Source organism: Acomys minous (assembly GCF_964271855.1).
Source record: "Acomys minous genome assembly, chromosome: 6".
NCBI classification, from domain to species: Eukaryota; Metazoa; Chordata; class Mammalia; order Rodentia; family Muridae; genus Acomys; species Acomys minous.
In genome coordinates this window covers 98303526-98323446 of record NC_140487.1, presented here as the reverse complement: position 1 = coordinate 98323446, position 19921 = coordinate 98303526, and the positions used below count along the sequence as shown (strand labels likewise).

The window sequence follows — 19921 nt, the reverse complement described above, 5'->3', positions numbered from 1 at the left end:
GGTTCAATTCCCAGCTCCCACATGGCAGCTCACAACTGTCTGTAACTCCAAGATTTGACACCCTCACACCAACGCACATAAATTAAAATTAAAAAGAAAAAGAAAAAAGGGGGGAGGGGAAGGGGGAGAGAGCGCCCTGGCAGCCCAGTAGATATGGTATACTCACACATACGACGTGGCTAAGCCCCTGTCACCACTGTAGAAAGAGGCTGAAGGGGTTTGCCCAAAGTTACATGGTATATAAACACCCTGTCTCAGGTTCTTTCCACAGAAGTTTCTCAAATAGGCTGGCCATCCTAATGCTCCTGATTTTAAGATGCACCCAGATGGAGTGCCCAGACCTTCCCTCCGCTTTGGGAGCCCTTAGCCACTTTGCCCAAGCAGTGGAGACCCAGCAACAACTTCCCATCCTCATCCACAGAACATCAGTTTGTAACCAACTTGGGGCCTTTTATTTACAACGAAGGCCAGAGTGGGTGTGGGCAAAAGGGAAATGGGTGGGTGTTTAAATACTCGGATGGGAGGCAGAGAGGCAGTAGTGGGGCTGGACTAAGGATTGCCATCTCAGGGTCCTCACCCTCAGCAGGCACCCAATAAAAATAAGTCCAGATGGTAAGGACAGGATGAGGGCCATCAGAAGCCTCAGCCCGCATGCCCGGAGGGTGGGATGGCCAGTGCAGAATGGCATGGACCAAGGGCAGATGCTCCAATGCTTGCTCTATGGGCCTCACCTTTACTCCAGTGCTCTCCCTTCCCCGAGCCCCGCCCCCCTCACTGAACTTGTCTTCAGGACCCCTGGGTTCCAGACAAGGTCCTGAGAAACCTAACCTCCTAGGCTGGGACTAGAGTGCATGTCCGCCCAGAGGGGACCCTGGATGCTAGTAGGCACCATCCAGGCTGGTTGGCTCATGGCCCCTTGATGGACCCAGGCTCTGTGAGGCGAGCAGAGGTGTAGGCTGAAGCTCCCAAGCAGGCAGCAGGCTCACAGAAGCCTGGCAGCCCCCCAGGGCCTGGCAAGCCAGGTCGGCCACCCACTCCTGGAGCCCCTGGGGATCCTCGGTCTCCATCTTTGCCATTGATTGCCTGGCCAGGCCGGCCTGGAAGACCTGTGAGGAGGACAGGACAAACATTGGGAAATGGTTCAAGCAGGGAAAATTAGGCCAGGCTCCCACACAGAAAACCCAAGTGTCTGTGGACCATTAACCCCCAAGCTCAGAAACAGAAGGGCGGCTGGACAGGACCAAGGTGTTACCTGGGATCCCTGGGGGCCCAGGCATGCCAGGATGCCCGTGTCCCATCTCTCCTCGGTCACCCTTCTCGCCACGCTTTCCTGCAGAAAAAAAAAAAAGGAGAGAGAGAGAGAGAGTCTTTCCCCAAACTGACAACTACTTCTCCCACTATTTAATTTGTTTCACACACATCGAAATGACCACGGAGGGCTGGTTAGATAAAGGGGAGTCCAGATAAAATCTGGGAGGTTATGTATCAGATAAGGTTTACTATAGGAAACTGTCCAATAATAACCGGCATTTACTATGGACCAAGCTGCCGTTGCCCAGCTGGAGCTCCCGTCCCAGAGGAGCACTTACCCTTGGGCCCAGTGTTGCCAATCTGACCCACTGCTCCCACGATGCCAGGAATGCCTCGGGGGCCAGGGTGTCCAATGGGTCCCTGTTTGCCTGGATATCCGGGGGGGCCGGGGGGTCCTGGAAGGCCCACCATCCCAACTGCGCCTAGGGCTTCCCGCTTGGAACTCACAGCCACCTCGGCCAGTTGCTCTGAAGGGAAGAGGAGGAGGAAGGGTCTCACATAAGCCGGGAGAAGACAGAGGCCCTGGCCCCTGGGCCCTATGCTTACAGACAGAAAAGCCCAAGTTGAGTTTCCCCTTCCCAAGGCCCTGTTCTATGGAAGAGTCTAGCCAAGGCTCCTCAGTATCCCGGAAGCAGAGCTGGAGTGCGCACCAGGAACTCCAGACCCTCAAGCAAAGACGCATCCTGGTGAAGCATGGCTGGGGATTGGAGTGGGCTGGGGGGAAGGAGGGGCTGCGGCCCTCCCCTCACCTTGAATCATCTTTAGCACTACATCCACGATGTGCTGGTCACTGGCCGCTCGGCCCTGAGAGCAGAAGATGCAATTCAGGAGGAAGTCCTGGCTGCCAGGACCAGCCACTCCCTCAGCCCATTCCCTCAGGGTCCCATCTTCCTCGCAGCTGTCAAGCCCACATTCACTTGAGAGCCCAGTCTCAGAGAAGCCAGATCTCTGGGAACTGCCAGCTTTGGGCAGTATGCTGCACCCCAGAGAAAACGCTTTCCTAGAGAAGCCCCTAGCCCTGGGGTCCACTCACCACTATGCCCTGTCTCCCGGGTTGTCCTGGCACGCCTCGATCTCCCACCAGTCCTCGAGGCCCGGGAAGCCCAGGGTAGCCCTGCACTCCTGGGGCACCAGCATCTCCGCTGGGGCCGGGGTAGCCTGGCTCTCCACGGACTCCTTGCTGCCAGGGGACCATGTGGCGTGAGAAGGCATCCAGAGGGAGGGGACCGAGGGTGGGGAGGAAGGGGGCGGAGAGAGGGCAGAGCCAGAGGAAGGATATCTTCCACTTGGGAGGGAGGGACTGGGTGGAGGGAGGGGTGGGGCTCACCTGTCCCTTTGGCCCTGGTTCACCCGACAGGCCCTGAAAACAAGGGGAGCAGTCAGGACGCAGTGGGACCCTGGGCCAGCCCCCCTCAGTCCTCCGCCCGCTCCAGTGTCCTACTCACCCTCTCTCCTTTCTCTCCCGGAAGACCGGCCACTCCCGGGTCACCCTGCAGAAAGAGAACCTCCTGTCAAGCCTCCAGCCATGGTGGCGATGATGTAGGGTGCAGAGTCTGCTGGAGTGGGCAAACTCAACACCGGACGCCTGCCAGCTGGGCTGGGGGCGCTGGGACTCACCACTCCGCCTCGGGGCCCAGTCTTCCCTGGGGAACCCTGGGAAAAGAGATTGGAGCCTAGTGAAATGTCCTTGTTCCTCCAAGCCTTACCAACCCCATGGCCCACCGCAGCCCAGACTTGAGCCCTTTTTCCTGGTGTTTTCCAGTTTAATACCTTATCTCCTTTGATGCCTGGCAAGCCTTGGGGTCCTGGAATTCCTGGGGGGCCCTGTTCTCCCTTGGGGCCCTGAGGTGGGGGGGGAAATGGAGTAAATCAAACAAGGAATCCGGCTGTAAACCCACTGCCCCCTGCAGCTGGCCAGTGTTCACCTGTCGTCCTTGAGGGCCTGGCTGCCCCACGGGTCCCCTCTCACCCTGATCGCCCTGAAACGGAAAAAGGAGGTCACATCTGGGCACTCAGCAGGACGAGCCTTTTAAGTCAGGCTGGACTGCAGCAGGACAAGTGCCATCCATTCTCATCACCAGCAAGGGTCCTTCTTATTAGTTTTTTTTTTTTTTAACAGACATTCATTTGAGGCCTTGTCAGGGAGGACCCAGTGCCAGCTGTGGCAAGGATCCTTAGGGAGGGAGGGACCATTTACCTTCTGTCCCATGATGCCCTGTGGACCAATTTCTCCTCGAGGCCCTGGCTCCCCCTGGGAAGAGAAAGAGTAAGCAGCAGGTGTGCTGGACCCTCCTTCCCCAGGGCGGGGCTCAACCTTCCCCACCCTTGGATCGGCTAATTGGCTTCGATTTAAGGCGGCTGGCCCAGAAAGCAGAAAGAGCCTGCTTTTGGTCAATGGAACTGACTCAAGACACGCCCCAGGTTTGGGCCCCATCCCTCCGCCTCACCCTGGCCCTACACTTGAGGTCAGGCACTCAGGCCTAGGAAGAGCAGAGCTCTCCTTGGGAGAGTAGATGGGGTTACTCACTTCTTTCCCAGGGGGGCCGGAGATTCCGGGGAAGCCCTGCTGGCCTGGTTCACCCTGCAGGAAAAGACAGCTTTTATGTCAGCCTGGTAGCTGCCAGTCAGCCCTCAGCCTTGGGTAGACCCAGGAATCCTGAACAAAGTCTGCAACTAAATATAAGCAGTAAAGGGCGCAGGGTATCCTTGATCAAACTCTCTGGGCTCCATTGCTTTTCCTGAGTTTCTCCTCTGGATTCCAGGCCACATCCTGCTTCTTCTAAGCCAGGTTGAGTGGCAGCATGGTGACAGAAGGTGCTCTGGCCTAAGGGCCATGTGTCAAGCCTTGGGTGACAACCAGGCCTCACACCCCTTCAGCCCCCTCCCGTTTCTCACTCCCTGCTCCCCTAGTTCAGATAGAGCCGATTCTCCTGGCACAGGGTCACCTTACCTTGTCCCCAGGGCCTCCTTTTGTTCCAGGCTGGCCTGGCACACCCTAAAGAAAAAAGTTGGTCATGGTTTAATGGCCTGTCCTGGGGAGATGGGGGTGCACTTGCCACATTGCCTCCTTGCCCAGCCTACAGATTTTTCTCCCCTTTGGTGAGGAGAGCTAAGCAACCAAAGATCCCGCCACGGTATCATGAACTTGGCTGGTTTTCCATCCTTGCTCTGAGCCCTGATAGGAGAAGAATGGGCTTTGGGCAACGGCCTATCATCTATCAGACCCATGTCCATCAGGAAAGAGTAGCACACGTGTGCAGAGAAAGCAGCAGGCTTTGGCCACTCCGCACCCCCAGCAGGGATGAAGGTGGGCACTCACAGGCTGAGCTCCAGAAGTGGGGACGGAGTAGGGATGAGTCAACAAGAAGGCCAGAGACTAGCAGAGGCATGGTGGTGTGGAGATAGAAAAGCCACCGCCGTGTCGAGAAAGGAGGCCGGAGGGCCGGTAGCTGATAAAGAGGGGAAGTGGGCTGGGCTCAAATCATGGTAGTCACTGAACGCCAAGGTGAGCTACAGTCAGGTCCAAGATTGCAGCTGCCCCTTTATAACTGTTTCCTCATCACAGTGTGCGATCGATACCTATGAAGAACTAAACTGAGTGGTTTTGCTAGAGGCCACAGGGCGCCCCGAGGGATTCGCAGAGGGATGGTTAAATTCCACTCAGCCAATGCGGAGGATGTGGAACAGCCAAAGAAGACAGAAATAAGTGTCCAAATGATGCTGCAGGCTATGCCAGGCCAGGGGCTGCGCAGACAGTGATGGGGCGATGTGGTGACAGGACCTGAGTGAGTAGGATCAGCCACTCATGCCTACAGAGTGGTAGGCAACGGAATAGCTGGTTCTCTGAGGCCCCAGGAAGATCAGTTCGCCTGTGGGCAGCCCGGCTGGCGTCCACCGATACTCACCGCTAGGCCCTGGTGGCCTGGGCTTCCTGGCCGCCCCACCTGACCTGCACTGCCCTGGAGAGACAAACAACCGGAAACACAAGTAAGTGCCTCAACCCGAGGGCTCATGGCTCCCACCTAAGTGCAGGCCGGGAAACAGATCCAGAAGCAAGGAGACATGCCAGAAACAAACTGAGAGTTCCAAAGCCTCTAGGATTGGTGTGATGGGGCTCAAAAAGGCCTGGAGGAGGAAGAGGCCTGACCTTGCCCAGGCCCACCCCATGAGTGTTCCCCACTCTTGCCTTCATGCCAGGGATGCCCGGGGTCCCATCCTTGCCATCAATGCCTGGAGGACCCTGCACAGGAAGAAAAGTTCAAGAGAGACTTGTACTGGGAGGACCTGGGGTCAAGCCACGGATGCTAGCTATCACGTGAGCCTCTGTGGCAGCCACGGGGTGCAAGCAGACAGGCTCTCATCCTCTCAGGAAACACCAGCCCCCTGGGGACAGGGTTAAGAGGGACAAGCCACACCTTGCCTTTGTGTGGATGCTTTTGTTGAGAAGGCTCAAGCTTCCCACAATCCCTCCACGGTTCCCCACTACCCGCCGGTGAGAAAACTCTCCGGAAAAGAAAGCATGTTTGTCAAGTTACAGAGCCAGCAGCCTACCACAGAGTTCAGTCTAGACCATCCCCCCTCCCGCTGCCCCGGCTTCTTCTGCATCCAAGGATGCAGACAAGCTGACCAGGGCCAGGGCCTGGACTCGAAGCACTTACTGTTGTTCCCTTTGGGCCTGTTATCCCCTGGGGTCCTCGGACACCTTGGCTCCCCTGCAAAGTAAAAAAGCAGGTCACTTTTACAATGCTGAGCCTAACTCGCTGTGGAGAAAGGCACAGCTGAGACAGTGGCTTCTGGGTCCCAGAGTCCTTGTGGCATGGGCTAAACTGCAGAGGCTGAGTGGGAGGCATGCAAGATGTGCACCTCTGCCCTGACACTAAAGGAAGGCTGTCCAGATCAGCACCAAGCATCTGGGCGGGCCGGGCACTGCAGTGGCTTCTGGGAGGCCCAGATGTTCATAGACTGTGGTCACTCGGGTGAAGAAATAGTCACCAAGAGTGACGGGTGGGCTTCATATGGGGTGGGGCTTGATTTTTAAAAAAGAGCTATGAAGACAGCTAAAGGCAGATTAGCTACTTGCTGATGCTAAAGGATAATTGCAACCCTTTGTATTTTGGGGGTTTGTTTGTTTGTTGCTTGGTTGGTTGGTTTATTCGCATGAGGCATGTGCCACATCATGCTTGTAGAGGGCAGAGGACAGTTTTCAGGAGTTGGTTCTCTCCTTCCTCCATGTGGACCGTCAGCCCTGGAGTAAGTGCCTTTGCCCTCTAGGCCATCTCTCCAATCCTGATAATAAGGTGACTCTGTGAGGAAAAGTCTTTATTTATTCATTTTTTTGGAGATACTTTCAGAAGCACGTGGAGGCAAATGAGATGAGGCAAGTAGCTCTTGAAAACGTCAGAGGCAGGAGGCAGCGGCAGGCAGGTCTCTGAGTTTGAGGCCGCCTGGTTTACAGAAAGAGTTCGAGGCCAAGCCAGAGCTACACAGAGAAACCCTGCCTCGAAAAACCAAAAGGAAGAGAAAAGAAAGGAAGGAAGGAAGGCAGGCAGGAAGGAAGGAAGGAAGGAAGGAAGGAAGGAAGGAAGGAAGGACGGACCAGAACAAAGCAGTAACAGTGAAGGACTGTGGATGGGAAAGGGAGGTTGTGAGTGTGAGGTGGGACAGTAAAGGAGGTGTGAAAGAGGCAGTCACAGCAAATGTCTCACCAGGGACCTCAGAGATATCCATATGGGATTCTCTGTAGCAGTCTCTGCTTTTCTATGTATTTTTAAACTTGCAGTAAAAATACAGTTAGCTGAAACTTCTGTTTGTGGGTTTTCCCCCCAAGCAAATCGGCAATCTCTTTTCTTTCTTTCTTTCTTTCTTTCTTTCTTTCTTTCTTTCTTTTTTCGAAACAGGGTTTCTCTGTGTAACCGAACCCTGGCTGTCCTGGACTCTCTTTATAGACCAGGCTAGCCTTGAACTCAGAGATCCTCCTGCCTCTGCCTCCCAAGTGCTGGGATTAAAGGCGTGCGCCACCACCGCCCAGCATCTTTCCATTCTGCTAACATAGCACACATTTCCGCTCTACCTCAATCACCCCCCCACACACACACACACTTAATGATGGGTCTTAGCCGCTACCCACAACATTAAAGAGGAGATATCTTCTTATGATACATGCTGGCTTCTGTACTCTGTCACCACTACAAACAGTAATACAAAATTTGCCTGTATATATGTCATTTTGCCCAAATTTAAGAGCTGGTGAGACGGCTCAGTCGATGCAAGCCTGATGACCTGACTTTGGTTTTCAGAATCTGCAGGTGGACCGAGAGAATTGATTCCTGCTAAGTTGTCCTCTGGCCCCCATATGTGCTGAGGCACGCGTGTGCACATACATATCGTGCACACACAGTAATAATATAAATTATAAAGTTTAATCAGATATAATGGGCAGGGTGTGGTGGCACACTGTCTTTCATGCCAGCACTCAGGAGGCAGCAGCAAGTGTCTCTCTATGAGTTTGAGGCCTGCATGGTCTTGTAGGACAGCCAAGACTGTAGAGACTTTGACTCAAAGACGTTATTTTTGTTTGTTTGTTTGTTTAAGATTTACTCATTATCGTGTATATAGTGCTCTGGCTCCATGTACATCTGCAGGCCAGAAGAGGGCATCAGATCATGTTATAGATGGTTGTGAGCCACCATGAGTTGCTGGGAATTGAACTCAGGACCACTGGGGGAGCAGTCAGTGCTCTTAACCTCTAAGCCACCTCTCCAGCCCTCAAAACAAACAAAAAACAAAAAACAAAAAACCTATTACGTGTAACGAATTTTTTGGTTTGGTTTGGTTTGGTGTTTTTTGAGACAGGATTTCTCTGTATAGCCCTGGCTGTCCTGGAGTTCACTTTGTAGACCAGGCTGTCCTTGAACTCACAGAGGTCATCTGCCTGCCTCTGCCTCCTGAGTGCTGGAATTAAAGGTGTGGGACACCACTGACTGGATTAAGTATAATGGTTTTGGTCGGTTTGTTTGTTTTAAGACCCGGTTTCTCTGTATAGCCCTGGCTGTCCTGGAACTAACTCTGTAGACCAGCATGGTCTCGAACTCAGAGATCTGCCTGCTTCTGCACGCTGTGATTAATGGCGTGCACCACCATTGCCTGGCTAAGTATAATTATTCTTTGCTTGTTTGTTTGATGTTTGTTTGTTTTGTCTGTTTTTGGGGGGGTTGTGTGTTTTTTGTTTTGTTTTTGAGACAGGATTTCTTTGTGTAGCCTTGGCTATCCTGGGCTCACATTGTAGATCAAGCTGGCCTTGAACTCAGAGACCCACCTGCCTCGGGCTCCCCAAGTGCTGGGATCACAGGGGTATGCCACTGTGATTTGAAGATAGAATCGAGGTAGAATTTTATCACATTTGATAAATGTGTGATAAAGATCCATGTTTGAATTTTTATATCTGTTTTCAAATTGTCCTCCAGGTGGGGTATACTAGTTATCTCTGCAGTGACACAGGGAAGTGGGTTCCAGTCCACCCACTCTATTCAGGCTTTCCTCCCACCAATTCACAGAGATCACAAGTTCCAAGGACACAAAGGACCTCGTTCTTGCTAAAGATAAAGGTAGTTTTGTACCCCATGTACACAAAATGCCCAAAGAGGCCAGAAGAGCCTGGAGATGGTTGTGAGCTGCCATGTGGGTGCTGGAATTGAACCTGTCCTCTAAAGAACAAGTGCCCTTAGCTGCAGAACCATCTCTCCATCCCTCAGCCCCCCCCCACCCCCTTTTTAAAAGTTTTTTTTCAGACAGGTTTCTCTGTGTAGCCTTGACTGTCCTGGACTTGCTCTGTAGGCCAGGCTGGCCCTAAACTCATGGCGTTCTGCCTGCCTCTGCCTCCTGAGTACTGGGATTACAGCCCCCTTTTTAAAAGACATGGTTTTAACTGTGTAGCTTAAAGTGTGCTGGAACTCTCTTTGTAGACCAGGCTGGGCTACCTGTCTCTGCCTTCCAAGTTCTGGGATTAAAGTTGTGCACTACCGTACCCAGCTTATATATATATATGTGTGTGTGTGTGTGTGTGTGTGTGTGTGTGTGTGTGTGTGTGATTTATTTGTTTATTATTTGTACAGTAAGTATTCTGCTCACAGGTGTGCCTGCAGGCCAAAAGAGGGCACCAGATCTCACTATAGATGGTCATGAGCCACCATGTGGTTGCTGGGAATTGAACCCAGGACATTTAGAAGAACAGTGTTCTTAACCTCTGAGCCATCTCTACGGCCTCAGCTTATATATTTTTAATTTAAAAATTATTTGGCAATTTTATTCATGTATATAATGTATTTTAGACATTGTAATTATTATTCTCTCATCCGCCTCCCACTGCTACTGAACCTCTAACTCGTATGCCTTTTTGATTGGTGGGTGTTTATTGTTGTTGTTATTGTTATTATTATTATTATTAATTGGTGTCTGTGTTGGGGAACATACAAGTGTCAGAAGACAACCTTGTGGGGCTGATTCTCTCCTCCCTTCCACCTTTATTTAGGTGGGTTCTGGGCACTGAACTCCAGCCACCACCATCCCTTTTATTGTGATCAACTGGGTTTAATTAGAGTTGCCATGCATGAGCATAGCTGAGGCCATTTACCGGAATGTGGGCAACTTGCTAGTGGCTGCAACATGGAAGGAAATTACTCCCCTTCCCCAGGCAACTATTCAGGCTTCCCAAGCTACACCCCTTCCGCTTAGTTCTCTATGATGGTTTTTTGAGACAGGGTTTCTCTGTGTAGCCCTGGCTGTCCTGGAACTCTCTTTGTAAACCAGGCTGGCCTCGAACTCACAGAGATCCACCTGTCTCTGCCTCCCAAGGGCTGCAATTAAAGGCCTGTGCCACCAGGCCCAGCCAGTTTTCTATGATTTTAAAATTTCTCAGAAAGATGGGAGTGGTGGTGCACACCTTTAATCCCAGCACTAGGGAGACAGAGGCAGAGAGAGCTCTGTGAGTTTTAGGACAGCCTGGCATACATAGTGAGTTCCAGAATACCCAGGACTGTGTAGAAAGACCATGTCTCAAAACAAACAAACAAACAAACAAACAAAACCCTGCTCAGAAAAATAAAAGGGTCTATAAGAAGATGAAGAAGGAGGAGGAGGAGGAAGAAGGAAGGAAGGAATGAAAGAAAGAGAAAGAAAGACAGAAGGAAGGAAGGAAGAAACAAAGAAAGAAAGAAGAGTTAAGCGACTGTGACAGATGACTTGGGAACTTGACCAAATCCCATTAGTTGCATGGTTGATTTACGGGAAATTCCTTGTCTGACCCCAGTGGTGGCTACAAGATCAGATCCCAAGGCTTCTAGTGAGGTCTGAACACAGAATGCTGGCTAGGTTCTCACCACAGCTCATCAGACCCTCGCCATCCAGAAGTCACCCCCATCCTGACTGACAGATACATACACAAAAGCCTATATGTACACACACACACACACACACACACACACACATACACCCAGCCTTGGCTGGTGACAACCCCTCTTTAGTACTCTCCAGGGGCACTGACCACAGTAGGGATACCTGAGAACTTACCACATCCCCCTTCTCACCGGCTCGGCCTGGTGGCCCCCTTGGGCCTTCCTCACCCTGCCATGAAGGAGACAAGAGTCCAGGTCACATGAGCCTATGGAGACCAACACTCACTTTGAAGCCGTACAGCTCCAGTGTAAGGCCTGGGGACAAGAGCAGGCTTACCGGTGGCCCAGCAGCCCCAATGGACCCCACCATGCCTTTATAGCCACGAGGCCCCTGGGGAGAGGAAAAGATTGTGGATTTAGTCTCCTGGCTGGACTCTGAAGCCCAGAGTACTGGTCGCAGCAACATTTTCAGGGTACCCGTAGACTCACCATCTCTCCCTTGGGTCCTGCCATGCCTGGGTAGCCCCTGATGCCTTGGGGACCCTGTGGGGGGTGGGGGGGAAAGACAGTGAAAACAACTGCAAGGGCCCGATTCATCTATGCCTTTTCTGATCTCCCAGCCCTTTTCACAATGCCCCCTTTGAAGTGGGCAGGGCGCCCTCCAGCTCCTGTGAAGTACCAAGTTGCTCGGATGTAGAGCCCTACCAGGGGCATTTAAAGGAACAATGGCAGGCCTGGGCCTTAACCAGGCCTTCCGGTGGGCAGCTTTGGCCCTGTCCACTCTATCTCTGCAGCCAGCCTCAAGCTTTTACCCTACCCAGGCAACCCCAGGCTTTCACAGCTTTCTTTTTATAAGCTAGAGGTCAAAGCAGGTGAATTGTCTCATAAAAGGGCTCCCAAGATGATAAATAAAGGGCATAACAGTGAGGTGCTTCTTACCGGTGGACCAGGGATGCCTTGTTCTCCGGAGGCACCCACATCTCCCTTGGGCCCCTAAGAGCAAGAAAGAGCTGTCAGACTAACAGGCAAATACAAAACAAGCAGACAGCAGCAGCCTTTTCCAACATTGCCAGCCAAGCAGGGCAATTAGAAACCACGGAGGCCCAGTTCCACATGAAAGAGGGTCTCAGGAAGAGGCCCAATTGGTGCATAACCTCGGCCTCCTGCCTCTCAGCTCAAAGATCCTGTTCTCTCTGGACCCATAGGGAGAGGGAGGGGGGGCTGAAGGAGGAGGCAGATCTCTGTAGGGTTGTCTACCCATAATCCTCATGCCTGGCCCTTAGCTCCCTTACTCACCGGCTTCCCTTGGCGACCAGGCTCACCCAGGATCCCCTGTTTGCCTGGATGGCCCTGAAAGGAAGGAAGGCGGCTCAACCCCAGGTTCCCTCCAAGCACCTGTCCCACCCTCCCAGGGTAAGCCACTCCCTTCACCTTCACTCCTTGCAGTCCCTGGGGGCCTTTCACACCCGCTGGGCAGTTGGTTGGACACTGGAAAGAAAATTCTAGAAGGCTCTGAGGTCTCTTGCTTGGCCAGGGCCAGCTAGGCAATGCTTCCCAAAAACTCCCTCCCTGCCTCCCACCGAAAGCTCCCCTCAGTCTCTCCGGTCCCCCCGGGTTCTCACCAGGAAATCCGCACTCCCTTCCAGGCCCTGGATGGTCCCCGGGCGTCCCTGAGAGGAGAGGTGTAATAATAAGACCTGGCCTGACCCCTCCCCACTGCAAGGCACTTCCTAGGGAACACATGGCCATTCAAGAGAGTTGAGGACACTTACTGGTTTCCCAGGGGGCCCCGGGGGCCCTGATGGTCCCTCTGGTCCTGGATCCCCCTGGAAGCAAGAAGAACCCAAATTACAACACCATCCTGTCAGGGCCGTTTTCCCCTGCTCTTCCTCAACATCCAACCACTGTGGCAGCCTTCTGGAAGTGACCTAAAGGAGACTGGCAGGCGGCATCAGCCCTGTGCTCCCCAGGAAGACTTTCTGTAGTCCCAGGTTTGGCAGGAGAGGTTCTGCCCCAGGCCTGGAAGAGTTCCTTGTGGGCCAGAAGCAATCGAGAACCACCCAGAAAGCTGGCCGAAGACTGCCAGCCTAGGCAATGCAGGGCAAGAGGCTGAGTTAAGAGGACTGCAGAGGCTCACCTTGGGGCCTGGGGTTCCAATCTCACCAGGGAGTCCAACAGGTCCGGGTGGTCCCTGTGGGGCAGAGAGGGGGCTATCCAGTATGCCTCACAGCGTCAGCCACTTTAGATAGGAAGGTAGGGACAGGCACCAAAAGTCTCTTCTCCACTGTGACTATTTAAACAACTCCAGGGAGATACAGCAGCTTGTGGGGCCGTAAGGACCACACAATTCCAGACTCAGCACGCTGGCCTAGTCACGGCACTAACACAGCATGCTGGTTGTTCTTAGTGATGGAGGCTTTCCCAGAAGCCCTCTTCTCCTTCCCCAGTGCCCTGAGTACCCTGTCCTACCCCCTCAGAACTTACGGGAGGTCCAGCAAAACCGGGGCCCTGAAACAGAAGAAAAAGAAATCGGACTCATGGCTCCCCTCGGCTGGTCCTCTAAACCCCAAGAGGGTCCCTCCACACCCTTGTGGGTGGTACTCACTGGCAGGCCTGGGGGCCCTGGGAGCCCAGGCTGGCCCTGCAGGAGCAATGGAAGAGAGTAAGAGGCTGGAGCCTTCTGGGATACATATTTCTGTCTACCGCAGCCCCTCCAAGCTCCAGCTGCAGTTTGTCTTCAGTGAGCGCCCAGCAGCCACTTACTTACCTTGACTCCAGGGGTCCCCATGGGGCCAGGCTCTCCCTTGGCTCCCATTAAACCCTGGGGAAGAAGGAGATAGTAAGGTCATTGAGATGACCCCTGCCTTTAACTCACAGGGCATGGGAGTCTAGGGGGACTCTTCAGTGGGATGGAGACCTGGGGACCTTAAATTCCTCCTTGCCTTCCCCTGGTTTCCTTAGGGAGGCAGGCAAAACAATCATTCTTTGTTTCTTCTTTAAGGTTTATTTAATATGTATATTGCGTTTTGCCTGCATATACACCTGAAAGCCAGAAGAGGGCACCAGATCTCACTATAGATGGTCGTGAGCCACCGTGTGGTTGCTGGGAATTGAGCTCAGGAACTTTGAAAGTATAGCCAACGCTCTGAGCCATCTCTCCAGCACTTACTTTCTTTCTTTCTTTCTTTCTTTCTTTCTTTCTTTCTTTCTTTCTCTCTCTCTCTCTCTCTCTCTCTCTCTCTCTCTCTCTCTCTCTCTCTCTCTCTCTCTTTCTTTCTTTCTATGGGGGTCTTACTATGTAGCCTAGGCTAGCCTAGATCTTGCTATGTTGGCCAGGCTGGACTCAAAGAGATCAGTCCTGGGATTATGGCATGTGCCACCTTGCCTTGCAGTTATCCTTTGTTGTGTTGTTGAGATGGTAGCTTGCAACTCAGTGAGTACCCTAGGATGACCTTGAACCTCTGACTCTCTTTCCCCTGCCTCCTGAGTACTGGAATACAGGTTTGTACTTCCATGCCTAGCTGTGATGCTAACATTCCACCAAGCTTCATTCTGAGCCCAGTTACCCTCCTTTGAGAGACTAGAAACCAAGACTCAACGCCCTGTGGGCTCAGCCCCCGTCTCACAGCTTGAGTCTCGGGTACCCAGACATGAATCTGAGCATGGACCTGGTGCTCAATGCTTGCTCTTGGTAACTTCTAAAAGCCTTGGTTTTCTCATTGGCAAATGAATTAATAGCCTCACCTCTCTGGGTAGACATTAGCACTGGCATGTTAGAGTGAGGTGGGGAGTTTTGTAGTCTTTGCAGGGTATGGATGAGGAGTTGAAAGAGGCCCTGTTGTCTGAACCCTGGCCACACCTCTTGAGTCAGCAAGGCTGGCACAACTCAAAGATTTCAGAGTCTGCCCATGGACCCTCAAACTCCCACCAATTAGCTATCCCACCCTAAGAGGTCCCTGGGGACTCTGTAGTGATGTCCCTTCCCTGAGCTGAGCCAGAACTGCAAAGATGACAGAGGGAAAAGCAAGGTGGGGGGAAGGGGGGGAGGAGTAGGACAGGACACACAAAGGCATCCTAACCCCTAGGGGCCAGAAGTATGAGACTACCTCCTCACACCTGCCGACAAGTGAGACTACCTCCTCACACCTGCCGACAAGTGGGACTACCTCCTCACACCTGCCGACAAGTGGGACTACCTCCTCACACCTGCCGACAAGTGAGACTACCTCCTCACACCTGCCGACAAGTGGGACTACCTCCTCACACCTGCCGACAAGTGGGACAGTCCTGCACTTCACAGAAAGCAAAGCCCTTCTCTGGCTCCCAGATGCCAGAGATCCAAGGCTTCCAGACAGGGTCGATATGAGATAGGAGTGAGGTCACAGTTGTGTGACGTGAGGAGGCCTGATTCTCGCCACCCTTCTAACCAGACCATCGTGAGGAAAGCCAGGAGCAGCCTCCGGTACTCCCCAGCCTCCGGTACTCCCCAGCCTCCGGTACTCACGTCGATGCCAGGCTTCCCATCTGGCCCATCCGGCCCCGGTTTGCCAGGTTCCCCTTTGGGTCCCTGGAAATTAGAAGTCGAACAGATATTAGCCAGAGGAAGAGCATAGGAAGAGTCAAAGGCCTAAGAAAAAAAGGCACTCACCGGAGGACCAACTTTTCCTGGAGGCCCCTTGTCACCCTGCAAGACATAAGCTGGTGAGAAAGCATCTGTGGCTCACACTTCCGCCAAGAGGGTGCAGACTAGCCTGGCTGGCTGGCCCCAAAGAGCCTCTCCTCTCTCTTTTGTGCTGAGAACAGCAATTTAAAGGGGGCAGGGGCCAGCTTCCTTTGCTCAAAACAAAATTCAGCTGAGCACAGCCCTTTAGTTCCAGAGCTGGGGAGGCAAGTATAAGTCTGTAAGTTCAAGGCCAGCCTAGTCTAATGTCGAAATTTCAGGACAGCCAGGACTACATAAAGAGACCTTGTTTAAATTAAATTAAAACAAAAAATATATATAAGTGCATCAATACCATCTCAGGCAGCTGAGAGGAGCGTTTAGTCAAGTAGATTTTAGGCATGCTGATGTTGGTGGGGTTACTAGCTATGAAGTTCCCTGGCTTCGGGTTAGTTGGGAGAACTGATGCCTTAAGCAAATGAAAAAAAAAAGGGGGGGTGGGAGGCGAGCTTTTAGAGAAGTCTGAAGGGGAGAGAAGTAAGGTCGGTAGTGTCTCTCAGTCAGGAAAATCAGTGTCTGGGGCTAGCTTGGGGGTAGATTCAAAACTTTCTCAAAAAAAGAGTGCTCTCTTTCCCATGTGACAAAGGAGTCTGGGGGTGGGAGCCGGGCCATGGAGTAGTCAGATTTAGCCCCAGAGAGGGCCCCCAGGCATTCCGGAGGCTGGAGCCCTGAGCCGCAGCAGCGAGAACCTGGCAGGGGCCCAGCGCCCTGAGTTTGGGGGTGGGGGCACCAGACTGAATAGAAGTCTGTCCAAACTGTAAACATCCAGCCGACCTCCCGAGGGAGCCTCCAGAATGAGGTAGTTAACCCTCAGCGTACTGGGAGAGCAGAAGGCAAACCCGGGAGCTAAGAGCAAACCGGAGAGACAGGAGCGTGGCCCCTGCCGCTCAGCAGTCTACGCGAGGCTCCCCAGCTACCTTAAAGAAACTCGCAGTGCGCTAGAGAATAGCACCAGGGGTTAAGAGGAGGTTGGGGTGGGGGGTGGGGGGCATAAGGGAAGAGGAAGGGGGCCGGCATAAGGCCACGCTGTGAGCAGGGGCCCGCAGCAGAACAGCAGGCTCTTGTTGCAGTGCGCCTATGACAGACGCCCGCATTTCAAGGTTGGTTTGGGGTTTTCTCTGAACAAACAGTCTCCTTGTGGTCTCTGCAGGCGCCGCCTACTGGCAACAGGGGGCTCGAACTTCCAGGCCGTCCCCACCCCTGTGCTCACAAAGTTCTCCTTTGTGGACAGCCTTCCTTCCTCTCAAGTCTAAAGTTAGATAGATACTCACGTCGATTCCATCCGAACCAGGAACTCCTGGTGGCCCTGGTGGCCCTGGAGGACCCGGCTCTCCCGGTGGACCTCTCTGAAAACACACACAAGAGTGCAGCCCTCAGACAGTCCGCAGACCTTGCTCCCAGGAGCTGCTGGAGACCCCAAGAGCGAAGGTGACCAGGTCGGCAACTCCCCCCAAGGAAATGGTGCACCGTGGGGAGTTTGTTAAGCAACTACTGTGTGTCAGGTGCTGTGTGCCATCAGGCGCATTAATGAACTATTCAGGACTCTAGGGTGTGCTATTAGGGGTGACAGAAAGGCGGAGGGTAAGCAAACACACAGGAAAACGAAAGGTTCATGGTCACTGAGAATGAATAATAAAATGCAATGAAAATGGTTGCACTTTAGGTCCGCCGACTTCTCCTAGTCCGTTTGCTCAAATCACAGATGATGTGCAAGATGGTGCCTAGACAACAGTTGTCCTTCTAATTTTGTTTTCTAACCAACAACAGGTATAACAGTGAACTGGCACCTTTCTTTCCCTCGGCCCTGGTGAAATAAATGCCCACAGAGAAGGGAGATGTTAAAAAGGCAAGCTCGGACTCTTTCTCACTCAGTCTTCCCTGCGGCTGCTCTCATGGCGGGCCAGCCCCGACTCAGGAAGACATCCCTCGCGCGTGCCAGATGCCGGCGCCAGGTGCCCTCCCCAAGTTAAGAAGTGCCAGGCTGGCGCCCTACAGGCAATCTGTACCCCCACGCCACCACCTCTTGGAACGTGGGCCCAGTCGCACCAGGCCCAAGGTCTCGATTAGGTGCCACTCAGAGCATCCTTTCCCAGGCACCAGCCGTGTCTCTAAAGTGAGACGGGAGCGCATGGTCAGACACAGTGGGGGTGACAGACTGGGAAGTCTGGCTGAAGTCCGGGCCCCTTAGGAGACTCTGGGGGCGGAGGCTCCGCTGTCGACTGAATAGCCACCATTGTCTCTGCCACCACCTGGACTCTTCCCGCTGCCAGGACCCCAAGCTGGCTCCTGCCCGACGCTGCCTGTTTCAGGCAAGGACGAGCATCCCGGGACAGGGTACCTCTGGCTCCCGGGCTGGTCAACTTCCACTCACAGCGCGCTGCATGCCCAGTATGCACCCACCCAGCGTCTTTGTCCTCGGCTGCCCCTCGGGCAAGAGGCGGACGAGGTCCCAAGACTCCTGCATCCTAAACTCAGGCTCTGCACCCGGGGTCTTCGGTGCCAGAGAGGTGGATGGACTTACGATCTGAGCCAGGGCGAGCCCCAGCACCTGGACGAGAATGACTAGGCTGCGGAGCGCGGGCGCGGAGGTCATGGCGAGCGGTGGGTTCTGGAGCAAGGATGCGGGGTCCACAAACCGATGGCAGGGACTGCTTGCTCTTGGAGCCGCAGGCCAGACCTCCCAAATACGCGGCGGGGAGGGGCGGGGCGGGGACCTGCAAGCCTGTCACCTGAGAGCCCTTCTCGGAAGGAGGTGTCCAGCTCCGCCCGGCCAGGGGCGGGTCTTCTGCGCCCACCCTAGGTCTGCTTTCTGAGCTTGACTAGAAGCCTCAGCTAGGACGTCCGAGAGGCCTTCCGGGGTGCGGAACCAACAACGGTGACCCACTTTCTCTTCGAAGAGCAGAAGGCCATTCGAAGTCCCTTCCCACTCCTGCCCTCCCGGATCAAAGCCCTCTTCCTGGTCGGCAGCTCCATCCTTTACCTTGGCCGGAACCTGTCTGCGTCCTTTTTCCTCCGAAACCCAAGCTCACCGTCTCAGGTTCTGGAGACCTTGGAGACCTGGCCAGGACTCCACCCAACTCCGTCTTTTCTAACTGGCTCAGTCCTCTCCTTACCATATTAAAGCACACCAAAATCTTTTCTTAACTAGCTACCTCCGGAATTCTTCATCTGCGTCTCCTCTCGCCATCCATCCACTACCAATTCCAGTGGAGTTTTCTGTGCTCTCTAAACTTCCTTTTCCTCTTGCCCCCCTACTTCCATCAACCTAGGAGGATGAGCTTCCGGGGGAGGCCACCATCTTCCATCCTTTAGGCAGCATCTGGACCGGCGCTTGGAAATGCTGTCAAGTCTTCCCTCCCAAGCATCACCACGCACCCCGGTTGACCTTGGACAATTACACTAGTTAAAAATTAGTTTTTATTTACGTGTATGAATGTTTTCCCCTCGTGAATGACCATGCCCCGTAGGAGACCAGACACTCCAGAACTGGAGTTACTGAAGGATGTAAGCTCCCATGTAGGTGCTGGGGACAGAACAGGAAGTGCTCTTGAGCACTGAGCCATCTCTCCAGGTCCGTACACCTACGTATTAAGGAGGAATACACAGTCTTCGGAAAGTGTCCCTTAGACTCTCAAACATCCCAAAACGTAGTTAGCCAAACTAAAATGTACCTGGACCGTCTAACCCAGTGGAACCACCTGCATTATCAGGTCCTTTATCAGGCAAGTGTTAGGTGATGCGAGACCCTCCTGCCTTCCTCCTCGGCAGCACCTCATACACTGCTGTCCCCTGCGTGGGAGCTTCTTGCTCACCCCTTTTCCAACTGATCTTCCCACGTTCGTGAAAACAACCATTACTTTATTCAGCAGCTTCCCAAGCGCACCTACCTAGTCACCTCTGTCCAGAGTCCCTTTCCCTCTCCTCCCCTTCCACTCACTTGAGCAGCACAGTCTGTAGTCGCGCTGGCACTAACTACAGGTGTGACCACAGGCACCTGCAGCTACATATACGGAAGTCTCAGTTTCTCCCTCTGTAACTGGGAGCAATACGGTTCGTACCTTAAGGAACTTATGTAAAGACTGAAGAAGTTGCCCGGCAGAAGCTTGGGGTTACAGCAACACCCGGTGGAGCTTAAGACACTTTGGCCCCCACTGTCATTTACTCTTTCATCCAGCTGGCATTGAGTATGGGAAGCTGACCACAAACAAGTCAAGTGAACTGGCTAAGAAAGGGGGCTGGGACGATGGCTCCACGGTTAAGAGCGCTTGCTGCTCTCGTAGAGGTCTGGGGTGACCTCCCAACTCCCTATGTATCTTACGTTTCATGGAATCCAATGCCCTGGCCCCCACACAGTGGACATATAAACACACACACATATACAAAATGAATAGCTAAATGTAAAAATAACCCTTTACATCTCTCTCTCTCTCTCTTTCTCTCTCTCTCTTTCTCCCTCCCTCTCTGGTTTTTCAAGACAAGGTTTCACTGGAACTCACTCAGT

General features: G+C 53.3%; 1 protein-coding gene across 1 annotated transcript; it reads right to left on the bottom strand.

Annotated features, from left to right (window-relative positions):
• Positions 1-429: 429 nt before the first annotated feature.
• COL9A2 (collagen type IX alpha 2 chain) lies at positions 430-18141 on the bottom strand. The gene is made up of 32 exons (XM_084784881.1): positions 17942-18141; positions 16692-16766; positions 15349-15384; positions 15205-15267; positions 13468-13521; positions 13306-13341; positions 13185-13208; positions 12838-12891; positions 12473-12526; positions 12323-12370; positions 12132-12188; positions 11997-12050; positions 11640-11693; positions 11190-11243; positions 11038-11091; positions 10876-10929; positions 5970-6023; positions 5498-5551; positions 5217-5270; positions 4262-4306; positions 3839-3892; positions 3509-3562; positions 3237-3290; positions 3082-3153; positions 2929-2964; positions 2757-2801; positions 2639-2671; positions 2345-2491; positions 2061-2115; positions 1590-1778; positions 1253-1330; positions 430-1106 (listed from the first exon to the last, which is right to left on the bottom strand). The coding sequence occupies exons 1-32, from the start codon at positions 18011-18013 to the stop codon at positions 907-909; spliced, it is 2067 nt and encodes a 688-aa protein (XP_084641007.1). The 5' UTR covers positions 18014-18141; the 3' UTR covers positions 430-906.
• Positions 18142-19921: the final 1780 nt, after the last annotated feature.